The 11,652-nt window shown below is 42.9% G+C and overlaps 4 protein-coding genes across 6 annotated transcripts; 2 read left to right on the top strand and 2 right to left on the bottom strand.

Annotated features, from left to right (window-relative positions):
- Positions 1 to 20: 20 nt before the first annotated feature.
- LOC100121384 (26S proteasome non-ATPase regulatory subunit 5) lies at positions 21 to 1,871 on the bottom strand. The gene is made up of 2 exons (XM_001604951.6): positions 1,595 to 1,871; positions 21 to 1,512 (listed from the first exon to the last, which is right to left on the bottom strand). The coding sequence occupies exons 1-2, from the start codon at positions 1,774 to 1,776 to the stop codon at positions 180 to 182; spliced, it is 1,515 nt and encodes a 504-aa protein (XP_001605001.1). The 5' UTR covers positions 1,777 to 1,871; the 3' UTR covers positions 21 to 179.
- Positions 1,872 to 2,165: 294 nt separating this feature from the next.
- On the top strand, positions 2,166 to 4,470 carry LOC100121365 (golgin-84). 2 transcript variants are annotated; one of them, XM_016984079.3, is made up of 6 exons: positions 2,166 to 2,509; positions 2,660 to 2,952; positions 3,043 to 3,578; positions 3,658 to 3,897; positions 3,977 to 4,198; positions 4,277 to 4,470. In XM_016984079.3, exons 1-6 carry the CDS (start codon positions 2,322 to 2,324, stop codon positions 4,334 to 4,336), a joined length of 1,539 nt encoding a protein of 512 aa, XP_016839568.1. In that variant the 5' UTR covers positions 2,166 to 2,321; the 3' UTR covers positions 4,337 to 4,470. The 2 variants fall into 2 exon arrangements, with proteins under 2 accessions (XP_016839568.1, XP_016839567.1); XM_016984078.3 differs by having other exon boundaries at positions 2,186 to 2,509; positions 3,025 to 3,578.
- A 107-nt stretch (positions 4,471 to 4,577) lies between these two features.
- Positions 4,578 to 6,445, top strand: LOC100121345 (peroxisomal biogenesis factor 3). 2 transcript variants are annotated; one of them, XM_003423990.5, is made up of 2 exons: positions 4,578 to 4,930; positions 5,021 to 6,445. In XM_003423990.5, exon 2 carries the CDS (start codon positions 5,156 to 5,158, stop codon positions 6,236 to 6,238), a length of 1,083 nt encoding a protein of 360 aa, XP_003424038.1. In that variant the 5' UTR covers positions 4,578 to 4,930; positions 5,021 to 5,155; the 3' UTR covers positions 6,239 to 6,445. The 2 variants fall into 2 exon arrangements, with proteins under 2 accessions (XP_003424038.1, XP_031778981.1); XM_031923121.2 differs by having other exon boundaries at positions 4,711 to 4,930; positions 5,004 to 6,445.
- Positions 6,446 to 6,498: 53 nt separating this feature from the next.
- On the bottom strand, positions 6,499 to 10,601 carry LOC100121327. Its single transcript, XM_001604883.5, has 8 exons — positions 10,368 to 10,601; positions 8,663 to 8,849; positions 8,475 to 8,592; positions 8,275 to 8,385; positions 8,095 to 8,199; positions 7,716 to 8,009; positions 7,286 to 7,616; positions 6,499 to 7,076 (listed from the first exon to the last, which is right to left on the bottom strand). Exons 1-8 carry the CDS (start codon positions 10,386 to 10,388, stop codon positions 6,969 to 6,971), a joined length of 1,275 nt encoding a protein of 424 aa, XP_001604933.2. The 5' UTR covers positions 10,389 to 10,601; the 3' UTR covers positions 6,499 to 6,968.
- Positions 10,602 to 11,652: the final 1,051 nt, after the last annotated feature.

The raw sequence follows: 11,652 nt of genomic DNA, 5'->3' as shown, positions 1-11,652 counted from the left end.
GAAATTTCCGAGGCGATCGGTAAAAATTCGAAGGATGTAATTTTATTTACATGAAAATACATCATGCATTTTACAAAGCATAATCTTTTTTTTTGCTTTATAAAAATCTAAGTTAGGCTTAATGAAGAACACTTGCATACGCTTGAAAACAGTCTTACTCTTAGAGATATAAATAAACATTATGAAGCACCCTCGAAAGCGATTTCCGTAATGGTATCGACGTAATACGGCCCGTCGCTGACAAATTTTTTGAATTTCTGGATGGTTTGGGCGTCGAATATGTTGGGTACCGATTCTGAAAGGGCTTTAACGATAGCGAATTTCGATTCCCTGCACTCCTTGAAAGATTCGACGTTCCGATCCAAGAGGAATTCCACTAGGCCCGGATGGGTTGAGATGTACTCCTGTCCCCACTCTTGAGATGCAACCACAACCAAAACGTCCAGACTGGCTTGTCTTATGTCGGCAAACGGCTGCTTGCACAGAGAAACGATCAGTTTCAAAGGCTCTTCGCAGAGAGCGTCGAACCAAGATTTGGTGAGAGATACTATTCTGTTATCCTGCTCTGACTTCTCCACATACAATATGCGAGTCAAGCTGTTCAATCCACGCAATCTGAGCTCTGTAGGCATCTTTTGAATGATTTCTGCTATTTTCTTCAGTGCGGAGGGCATTGCGTTTCCAAGTTCTTGAAGGGCATACTTTCCTTTCACCGTAGAAGAGACATAACCAAGAGTATCCAATGCAATAGCTAATATGGTCTGATCATCACTTTCAATGACTTCGAAGAGCGAAGAGATGACAACTGGGTATCTGGAAAATATTTCATTCGGGCACAATTGTGCAACATAACCAAAGAATTTCATCAGGCCTGGTATCAACAGATTTGAAAGCGGTGTCTCATGAGCTTTAGCTATTTTTTCAGACAACTGTTGCAATACTTCCTGCTGCTCCAAATAGTCTAGACCCTCTTGAGACAAGGCAAGCTCTCTCAGTGTTTCCAGTGCATTCAACTGAAGCAAGATATCATCACTGTCAAGCATTGAAATAAGACTCTGCAGGAAACCTGATCTCACTGAGGCTTCCAGGCATTCTTTGCTATTCTTAGCAATGTCAACAACAACTTCATAAACTCTAAACTTGACAATATCACTCGTGGCTAGTAATTTTGCTATGGATCTCAATAGTACACCTGAATATATCAGTTTCAAGCCATCCGTATTCTGACCAATTTTTTTCAAAACATCCATTGCCCGCTTTGCAACACTGAGTTCTTCATCAGCTAGTGTATCTGTGACAAGATTTAGCAGATCCACTTTTGTCAATAACTGAGGTAAGGTACTGGGATTTGATGCAACCCTGTGAATTTCATCCAAAGCAAAGATTTTTACTGCTGGTAGCTGGTGAGACAGCAGTTTGTAAATTTCAGGGGTGTAACGCCACAAGATCTGCCCTGGCTCGGAGGCATGGAGCACGGCATTGAGAGCATCGCATATTTGTTCGACGAAATCTCTGTAAACAATCGATAAGAGTCAGATAATGATATATTTAAACAAAAGAATGCTCCAGAAAATACTTTCACTACACCCCATACCTGTCATTTGAGGTTAGTTGAGAAAACAGCCTACTTAGATCGAGATTCCTCGTGATTTCCGCAGCCTCATTTGCGTTCAAATTCGCAAACTTGATTTTTATCTCCGTCAGTATCTCTTCTCGCGCTTGTACTTCGTTCAAATCGCCGAAGCGATTTAATTTTGTTAAAAACCATTCAGCCATTCTTGACGATGACTCGATCACTTTTGCAAGTAAACACAAATTCAAACTTTACGCCGGCTCGCTTGTCAATGTCATCCCGATCAGTGCGCATGCGCGTAACAAGTTGCTGAAGGGGGCAGCACTTGTAAAGCAAGTTTTTCCGGCGGATGATTTGAGTGATATCATGGCGGATGATATAGGTAAATAAATAAAGTGAACCATGCATTTATTTTAGATTAAACGCTTTGTACTTTAAAATAGTGAGACGTTTTTTAAATTTTGGGAATCAACGTCAAATAAACTAATATATTTAAAAATCTAGACAATTTTTATAATTTAGAAAAAAAACTCTATAGAAATAATTTCCTAATCTCATTATATCATCATATTATATGCCTGATGCGCGCTTTCTAAACCTCGGCTTTCCCGAAGATGGCGTCTGCTAGATCGCGATTTCTCAAATCAGCTGATGCGCGAGCCAGAGCGTAGGTGGATACGTCAGTGAGACGTCCGCCAACTCGCGGAGATTTTGGAGCAGATTTTTTCGTTTCACCACAGACAACAACATGGCCTGGCTGTCAGGCTTGGCAGGCAAGGCCGAGGAAGTGTTAAATAACATTGACAGAAGCACTGCTGCTGCGCTGAAAAAGGAAGATGGTAAACGGGATTTTTCAGAGTCGAATCTATTGGAGGTTAGATCACTGCCTCCAGATTCTAATTTGACAGTTGAGGAGTTTTTGAGAAATGAAGCGAGGTGAGTACTGTGTTCATCGTTTAGGATTTGAAATCGTTTGTTTAGTAAAACGATTCCGTGTTGTAAGAGAAGGAGAAAGTTTTTACAAAAAGTTGATTCTATGCGATGATTTCAAGCAAAACAATATTAACCATGTTGATCAATTTGCAGATACACGGATTCAAAAACATACATTGAGAAAAAGCCACCTTTTGTTAATAAAATGGCATTGTCAGCTCCTACAACACCTGCGCATTCTGAGAGATCAATGAAATTGCAATCAGACTCTCTTGCTTGGCTTGACAAAGCAGCGCTGAATTCAGACCCAAAGGAAAGCTTATTAGATGTATCTGTGGACAAGCCATACAGTAATGCTGATGCTGATAATTCTAATATTGTTTATCAAGTGGTTGATGACAGCAAAACTGAATCAAATGACTCAAATCAGTTTGCAAATCTAAATGGTCAGTGTAGAGATATTACTTATGATTAGACTCTTGATCCTTTCTTATCAAAATATTCTTCTTTTTTAATAGGTGACTCCCAATTCACAGGTTCCACAATGTCTACAAAGGAAAGTACAAAACAATCTGACGGAGAACAGCAAATCAGAACAGAATACTTGAAGGAAATTGAATCTCTGAGGGAAAAAATAAGTTCATTGACTTCAGAGAGATCTCGTTTTGTAAGGGAGATCTCTGATCTTAGTTCTACATTGGAAAAAACTAGATCTGAAATTAATTCTGTTGAATCAGAGCTTGAGCAGCATCGAGCTAGAGCTTTGAAAACGTTACAGGAAAGAGACAAACTCATAGCAGAATTGAGGAATAACTCTGGAGCAGAACTGGATGATACCAGTGTCCTTGTTGAACTCAATCAATTGAGGCAAGAAAGAGAAACTTTGAGAGAAGAAAATCGGCAAATTCGGGAAAAATTACGCTTGGCGCGTCAAGAATGTATAGATGCCGATTTGAATGCCGAAAAAGTGAGGCAAAGGGCAATGGAAGCAAGCATTCAAGCTCGAGAGTCAGTAGCTAATGAGAGGAGAAGAAGATTAGATGCAGAAGAGGATGCAAAACTCAGGAGTGATGTACTTTGACAAGTTTCTAGAATAATATTGTTTTGAAAATGATTCTATGGTTACTAATAATCTATTAATTATCTTATAGGAAGTAAGATCACTAAGGGAAGAATTGAGCCTCAGACAGACTACATTCCAAGCCAAACTACAAAAGCAAGAATCTGAAATTTCAAGACTGAGATCACAACTTTCAGCAGCAGCAACGCCCAACTCAGAAGTTGAATCAAGACTGTCAAGTTTGACAAGAACCTTGGTCCTGAAGCAACAAGAATTGGAACATTTGACAACTGACAGAAATGCACTAAGATTGCAGCTTGAAAAGTTGGAGGTGAATTTACCTTGCAATGAGCTCAAATGAGCATGTCATCTTAAAATTTTACTTATAATCTCATCATTTTTACTTTCAGCATGAATACCAAAATTGGAGAAAAAATTTACCATTTAATAGCTTAAACGATACCGACGATGCTAAAGCCTTACTGCCAAGTTTCCTAATGGAAAGCCCATTTGACACTGGAGTTGCCAGACGTGTGAAGAGAGCTTACTCATCATTGGATGCTGTTGGTGTACGAATTGGAGTATTTTTGAGAAGGTATCCTCTAGCAAGAACTTTCGTCATACTGTATATGGTTAGTAAATAATTTTTATTACAATCATCACAATGAAGAGATAATAATTAAAACTTAATCTACGATTTTTCTGTTTAGGCTTTGCTTCAGTTTTGGGTCCTGATTGTACTCTTCTCACAATCTCCAGATGCACACTAATTGTAATTTAATAAACCTATCAGAGAATTTTTATCTACTGTATATAAATATATAAATTGTACATACATACACAAAAAACGAGTTACTGGTTACACACGCATATTTAGAATAAAGTCTTTTTTTTAAATACCTAACGCAGTTCATCATTATTAACCAAGAACTTACCTAATAATCGTCCTCCCATTTATTAATGCGGTTGACATCCGATTTCGCAATCCATCAAACACAAAAAGAAAGTTCCGCCGCCGGCGCATGCAGGAGCTTGTTCAAAGCCTGTCATCGTGTGTGTATAACGGAAAATTTGTATATGTATACAGCTATACTGATCGTGACGTTATATGTATACAGTATAGGTATATACTGCACTGCAGGAAGCGCAGAGCGCTCAGCGCACTCGCCGCTTGTTCTCTCAAGGTTGAACCGCTTTTGCGCTATTTTAGGTTATGTTTTTCTCTCTCGCACTCACTCACTCACTTTGACGTGAATGATTTTTCATTCTGATAGTTTGAACTCTTTATCTTCCGGCTCCGGCTAATCTGCAGCAGCGATAATAACACAGGAGAACTTTGAGATCTCTGCTAAGGATTGTTTCAGGTTAGTTGACAATACATATTTCAATTGATAACGAAAATGCCTTAATTAACGCACATTCAATTTTATTGATTAGTCTCATTTGTTTTTTAGTTTTATCGCGGGAGCGCAAATGGATCAACAGTCGAGGAAAACAATCACGTAACCGTTATGGAAAAGACATAGAAGTACCCTTTGATTTCACAATTATATCGATTCTTTACGATTTGGAGGATGAATAATTGAACCATGTTCACGCGAATCAGAAATTTTTTTTACAATCATAGGCGTAAATTTCTCTTCAGTGGAGTATTTTTTGGTACTCTCATCATACTAGCCAGGTATGCTCGAAGTAAACTTCGAGAATGGCAGGAAAAGGAAGTCAACGAGCTGCTGGAGAGAAGCAGGAGGAGACAGCACTTTGAGAGTACAGAGAGAACCTGCGATCAAACGGTGTTGATGCTCTCTAAGAATTTAAGAACAGCTACTACCAAGTGTCTTGACTGTATGAAAATAGTGAACGATCTTCGAAATGGTAGTACGGATAAGATTTCAGCCTGGAATAGATTAAAAATTCTTGCAATTTCAAGAACTGCAACAATAATTTATTCTTATACAATGCTCGTTATTACTTTGAGAATTCAGTTGAATGTTCTTGGAGGATCAATGCTCAAAGACTCAAAGATTGGTGATAGTTCTCCCCAAAGTTCAGAAAAAGTAGACGATAGAATGAAAGAGAAGTATCTTTCATTATGTGAAAATTTAATGGAACATGGGGTTGAAAAGTTGTCATTATTAATTCAAGAAAAGGTTGAGGAGATCACTGCTAGTTACTCACTAGGAGACAAATTGCATCTCAGAGATGTCCAGCACATATACTGGGCAATAACGTCCACAGTATCGGCTGTGGAAAAAAGCGAACCTGTGAAGAATATTTCTTCTTATCTCATTGCAGATGACTTTATCAAAAATAATCAATCGGACAAACCGCTTGCTAAGCTCCTCGACCAAACCCTGGATCTCCTGGAAAGTCAAGAAGTTCAAGATTTGATGCAAACAAATCTGAGGAGTGGATTTGCTTTGCTCATTGATAGAATATCCGAATACTTCAATGAGAATGCCAAAAGTGATGGCGAAACCTCAAATGGTGATAACTTTGTAAATCTGAATGCGGTGACTATGCCAATGGCAAAAATAATTCCTATACTGAATGGACAGGTGCCAGAGAACCCAACACCTGGTGATTTACCATCCGACTGGTTGCAAAGACTGCTGCTAAGCGAGGAACTCAAAGCTCTAGGAGCAAATATTTACGAAGCTTTTTGTTATTAATTTTCTATAAGTTTTCTTTTTGTTATGTGAAAGAAGTATATTGCTGGACTAAGGCAAGGAAAGCATGATTTTTGTTTCTTAATGGTAAGGGTAAATCGAGCGTTTCGCGGAAATATCGACGATGTAAATGCATTTCTTTCCGTGTTAAAAAATAGTTTTTACTATAAAAATGGCAAAACAATAAAAAAAAAAACGTACAAAGGTTCATACAAGCTCGAACTTTTTTACCTCCTCATGCACCAAATCAAAAAAACGCCTCGTCGTTTCATGAATTTTGTTTATTTACAAAACGTTAATATAAAATATACATAATTAATATTAAATACAAGTAAATAAGTAATTGATTATAATTACAAGCTATTCACTGTTTGCTGCACAGAAATTACGTCTTTTTAAGTCGTCGCGCGAGAGCTGCGCTGAGCAGATTCAAAAAGACATAATTTCGCATTAAATCTCCTAAGATCCTACAAATCAGTCAAAACAAAAGAACTTGGACACTCCCCCTATAATTTCTCTTGCATTGCATAATAGTGTCGAAATTCTCCCATTCACTCGAGATAATTTTTCATTACAAAACAATCTCTTCTCTTGTAACAAAAAAAAAAAAAAAAAAAAAATGAATCTTTTTTAAAAAGAAAAAACGTGACTCGTCGCAATACAGACGGAATAATAATAAATACTGCACAATTGAAAAATCAAATTTCGCTGGAATATTCATCGAGCTGCTGATTTACAATTCCGGGTTTGGATTACTTCGGCGCACGTAGCGGTTGAAGTAGTCCGGACGCCAGCACTTGCAGCTACCAGGGACGAGGAACCAGTCGTAGTACAGTCGGACCTGAAAATCAACGATTTAGAGAACTGTAATGCTATCTTATCGAAGCGAAGCGCGACGGATCGACTGAACTAAATACAAACAAGTAGCTGTAGATAAAGGTGCGCCTTATCCACTTATAAATATATAAGCCACTTACGCAATCTCGCACACACGACTAAAATTTGCTCGAAACTTTCAGAATTATCCAACTACATATTATGTAAACAAACCTGGAAGCAGCCCATATCGTCAACGCCATCGCAATGATGTCCAGCGGTACTTCCGGCCGAGCTGGTCTGCACCGGGGAGACACCGGACCCGATACCGGCACCGCTGCTTCGACCTTCGCTTTCACCGGCCCGCTTCTGCAGGTACTGCTGGTAGTTCTGGAAGTCGTGAACCGGCGGAGGCGATCCGGCAACGGGATCACGTGGACCAGGAAGTCGTCCACCCTGGGTCTCCTCGAGGAAGGTGTCCGGGTAGAAGATCTCGGCCACGAGGAGACTCGTCCAGCGCGGAGACGAGAGACAGCCGCCGTCGAGGTAATGGCACCTCGATTGCCTGCAGAACGATCGAAGGTGCGTGTTCAGTGTTTACCTATTTTGTATATACGCGCGGATCGGCGATAATAACGGTAGCCTAACGGTATTATACACTCACATGCAGCGCGTGACCTCGATCGTCTGCGTGAAGTAACCCTCGTACGGGATCTGAACGACGTATCTCCAGACGCCCTGGTAGTTCTTGGCGAACACGGGGGTGGCGTACTCGACCTTGGCGGGACAGGGGGTCGGAGGGCCGGTGTACTCGGATTTCTCGGGACCAGCGGCGCCGACGGCTGGTGCTCGCTGGCGATACTCCAGGTTCGCGGCTGGCGGTGGAGGCTCGTCCCTGCGCTCGGCGGCTGCTGGGGTCAGGGGTTCGCCTTGGATGGCTTTGTACAGCATGCAGACCCTGTGATTTTTTTTTTTTTTTTAATTAATCAATTATTTAATTTTTACTCGGTTGGCCAACAGTGAGAGTTTCTATGCATACTCACACTCCACCTCCGTTCTCGCAGAACTTCCTGCCGCTGCGACTCATCTCGCTGGCGTCCGTTGTCTGCCTCTTCTTCCTGAGGCTGCGCTTCTGATCGGTATCAACCCTGCAAAGTATCGCGTATTCGATTATCAATTTTGGTCCGGTATAACGAGGCTAACGTGACGGTAAAGCGACTTACGAGTTCTGCGAGAAGGGCTGAACCTTGGCGACCTTGGGCAGGGAGTCATCGGCCTTGAGGATCGGCAGAGCCTTGCTCAGGAACTTGAGGGTGTGGTTTCTGATCAGCTCGCTATTTGGAATTAAAACCATCGTTAGTTTATCCGTTAACGATCCTTTAAGTTAAAGGCAACGACAGTTTAACGTCACAGGCACACTTACAAGGGGTAGGACGATCCGCCGAAGCTCTGCTTCATCGGGTTCTTAGGTATGTAGCCCTTGTTCAGGTCGCCGCAGATGTTGTGTATCGACACGAAGCCCTTTCCCTGCTTTCCCGTATCTGCGCAGAGTGAGAATTATCATCTCCGAGTCAAATCGATGCTGCACTGCAGTATTTAACATGAAATTACCATGGCATTCCTTCTCGCTGTCGACGTACGGCGGCGGCCTGACTTTCGGCGGTTCCGCGTTCGGCGACTCGACGAACGCGTAGTAGCCTTCTGGCGGTTCGTCCGGCAGAGTGTTCTTGTCGCCGGTGGCGTTTTTGTCCTTCTCTCTGTACTCCTCGGCGAAGCAAGACGCGCAGAGCAAAATCATCTGAAGTATCGCAATATAACGATCTTTATCAGAATTTCTCCAGAACGAAATTCCAGAGGACCCGCATCGGTCTGTCCCGGATGACGTAATCTTTCTCTCTCGCACGGCGTATATTTATATACAGGCAGTCCCCGTTAGAGTCGCTCACGCACACTGCATGTGCGCACACGTTCGGCCTTCTTAACGGTACCTGGTCCATCGCGCGCGGCAATGGAAGAAAGACGCCGAGACTGCGCGTCCAGGCACAGGCGATAACGCGAGCGATGCCCTGGATTCGTGCGCGCTTGTTTACAAATGTGCCCGAGATAAAAAGGTGCTATCCAACTTCCGGATACTCAAGAGGATATGACGAGGGATTAGGTCGACTCTTGCGCGCGCGCGCGCGCGCTCGCTCGCGAGGACTTTCTCTGATTTCCGTAACGTTTTACATAATAATCTTGATTGCAGCAGCACGCGCGCGACTTCCTCTATCCCGGCGCGTTTTTTTTTTTTTTTCACGTTTATACCTCTGCGCATCGAACTGCTCGTCGATATTCGTCGGTGGTTTTGAATTAATGTTTAAATTGTGCAACGCCGCATGCAAATTACGCTCGCAATTGCGGAGCTTTATGTAAGTGCAGGCTCTCGTTCAATAATCCACTTTGTTAGAGCCGGTATATCGCCGATGGGGAATTTCGCATATTATATTCCATTGGGCAATTGTTACTTACAGAGATACGAGTTTCGCGTCATCTTCCAATTTTCATTTTCAATTCGTATGCCGATCGGTAAAAGATGATAGCAGCGTGATTCATCGGAACGAAAACCCCGAACTCATCCTCCCCCCCGTTTTCCCACGTTCTCTCGAATTCCTCGAGCGACATGTACCCCGACGAAGGAGGAACAAGGTATACCATACGAGCGCACCTCGCGTTTAACCTACTTCCAACGCGTGTGTGCTACGCGATAATTCTAGCATTAGGAAAGCCGGTAAAATGCGCGGCCGCAAGACTCTCCGCGTTACAGTTACGGCGAGACGATGACCCGTGCGGAAGACCGGTTTTCCAAACGAGCCTGAATAAAAGAGAGAAGTCACCGACGTCGCGGGTACCGTATACTAGCATAGCGATCCGTTCGTTATATATTTTATTGTTTTTCCCAATCGCGCGAGGGACGTTGGCACTGCTCTTGCGCTCTCTTATAATATAGCTATCGGGAAGCGGAACTCCAGGCGCGCGTGAAAGCCTTTTTCAGATTTCAATTTTGTCAACACGTTCCTCGTATCGCGTATTTCAAAGTTGCTTCTTTTCTTCTCCTAATATTAAACTTTCCATAACGTTAAGCGAGAAAACGGCCGCTGCACGCAGCACATCATCGATTCATTTCTACTCCGAGAGGTGTATAATAAAAAATTTCACCTGTACGCGGTTTCACTTTTTTCCACGATATTACCCGGACGAATCGTATAGTTCACGACAGCAACCTCGGAAAAAAACAAAATCTTAAAAATAATCAATAACGCGTGCGTGCTCTACTCACAACGAACGTCCGAAACTCCATGTCGAGCAGCTCCAGAAGCTCGTGCGATCAGCGGCAATGAATTTTCTCCGTCTGGTTGTTCTCCAGCTCAGTCTCCACATGAAACAGCGACGATATGCGCCCGCGGTCGAGCTGAAACTGAGCCACGGCTCGCGCGCTCCTCTCTAAAGCCCCGCTTCCTCGCGACTAACGGCCCGCATTCTTCCGCGCGCGCGCGCGCGCACCCGACGCTCCTCGGATACGTACCTACGTCGGATACCACTGCTGCGCTCGTATTCGTGACCTTGACCAAGAGTACCCGAGAGACGGAGAAAAAAATACAGCTCCGGTGGAGTTTCGGATTGTCGGAACTCACTTTATTTTTTTTTTTTTTTTATTTTGGTATAGAGACTTTTTTCGGGACGACAGTGAAAGGATTTGCACGCGTCGTGGGATGAAAGGGAGATGACCGATAACGGATGTCGTAATTCTTGAAGTTTCTATACTCGGAAAATCAAATGCGCGTTGAGGTGGTACTGCGATCAATCATCGGGGAACATTAGGTTTTTGCACGCGCCTTATATGAATGTTTTCGAGTTATCGGTACCGCATCGCGGAATGTTTGACCGATTTTGCATTCTCCGCTCCGATTGATTTATGGCAGCAGCAGCGCGGAGTACGATAACCGTACGCGCGCTGTACAATACGCACCATCGGACGGAATGACAATTTTCCGCGAAATATCGCTATGAATTACAGCCGGGCAGCTACGCCGCGGAGATTTGCATCGGGATATATCGGTATAGGAGGCGCGTATGCGCGAGTTCGATGTTTGAAGCTGCTCCTTTCCTGCTATGTCTAACTGTACAGTCTAGCTTATAACAGTACATCAACACAATATACCGAATACATTAAAGCGCGAGCGGACTCGTTGCGTCATGCCCCACGAAAGTCGTTCCTTATCTCGCGGGCTTTTCAACCGAAAATTGAGCGAGAGTTTGAAAATGCTATAATTTAACGACGCGAGCTTATCAGAGCTGCAAGACAATGGAGAAAAGTAATTCGAGTGCGATGGCTCATTGAAGAGTCGAAAGGCGTGTAACAATGGACGCACAGCTTTTAAAGGATAAGTCGTTGCGCGCTGATTAGCATTGTTTAGAATCTCGTCTCCCCGGCGAGTGTTTGACGATCCATTATACACTCGTGGAATTCTCATGCTTGTTGATCGGCCCAATAACCGAGTGACCGGTGAAGATCCTGAGCGCGGGCTGACTCAGCGGTATAATACACGTCCGAAATTGATTAA

This window comes from Nasonia vitripennis, chromosome 2, assembly GCF_009193385.2.
Source record: "Nasonia vitripennis strain AsymCx chromosome 2, Nvit_psr_1.1, whole genome shotgun sequence".
In the NCBI taxonomy this organism is placed as follows: domain Eukaryota; kingdom Metazoa; phylum Arthropoda; class Insecta; order Hymenoptera; family Pteromalidae; genus Nasonia; species Nasonia vitripennis.
This window is presented reverse-complemented; position numbering and strand designations above follow the sequence as displayed.

Bases quoted from the DNA above. Each gene is read 5' to 3' on its own strand.
- LOC100121365 (XM_016984078.3), top strand. From the start codon at position 2,322: ATGGCCTGGCTGTCAGGCTTGGCAGGCAAGGCCGAGGAAGTGTTAAAT. The intron at 2,510-2,659 runs GTGAGTACTGTG...ATCAATTTGCAG, and splicing joins TTTTTGAGAAATGAAGCGAG to ATACACGGATTCAAAAACAT. The intron at 4,199-4,276 runs GTTAGTAAATAA...TTTTCTGTTTAG, and splicing joins CTTTCGTCATACTGTATATG to GCTTTGCTTCAGTTTTGGGT.
- LOC100121384 (XM_001604951.6), bottom strand. From the start codon at position 1,776: ATGGCTGAATGGTTTTTAACAAAATTAAATCGCTTCGGCGATTTGAAC. The intron at 1,513-1,594 runs GTATGGGGTGTA...GATTGTTTACAG, and splicing joins CAACTAACCTCAAATGACAG to AGATTTCGTCGAACAAATAT.
- LOC100121327 (XM_001604883.5), bottom strand. From the start codon at position 10,388: ATGGAGTTTCGGACGTTCGTT. The intron at 8,850-10,367 runs GTGAGTAGAGCA...GCGATACTTCAG, and splicing joins TGGAGTTTCGGACGTTCGTT to ATGATTTTGCTCTGCGCGTC. The intron at 7,077-7,285 runs GTTTGTTTACAT...GTTGATTTTCAG, and splicing joins ACGATATGGGCTGCTTCCAG to GTCCGACTGTACTACGACTG.
- LOC100121345 (XM_003423990.5), top strand. From the start codon at position 5,156: ATGTTCACGCGAATCAGAAATTTTTTTTACAATCATAGGCGTAAATTT.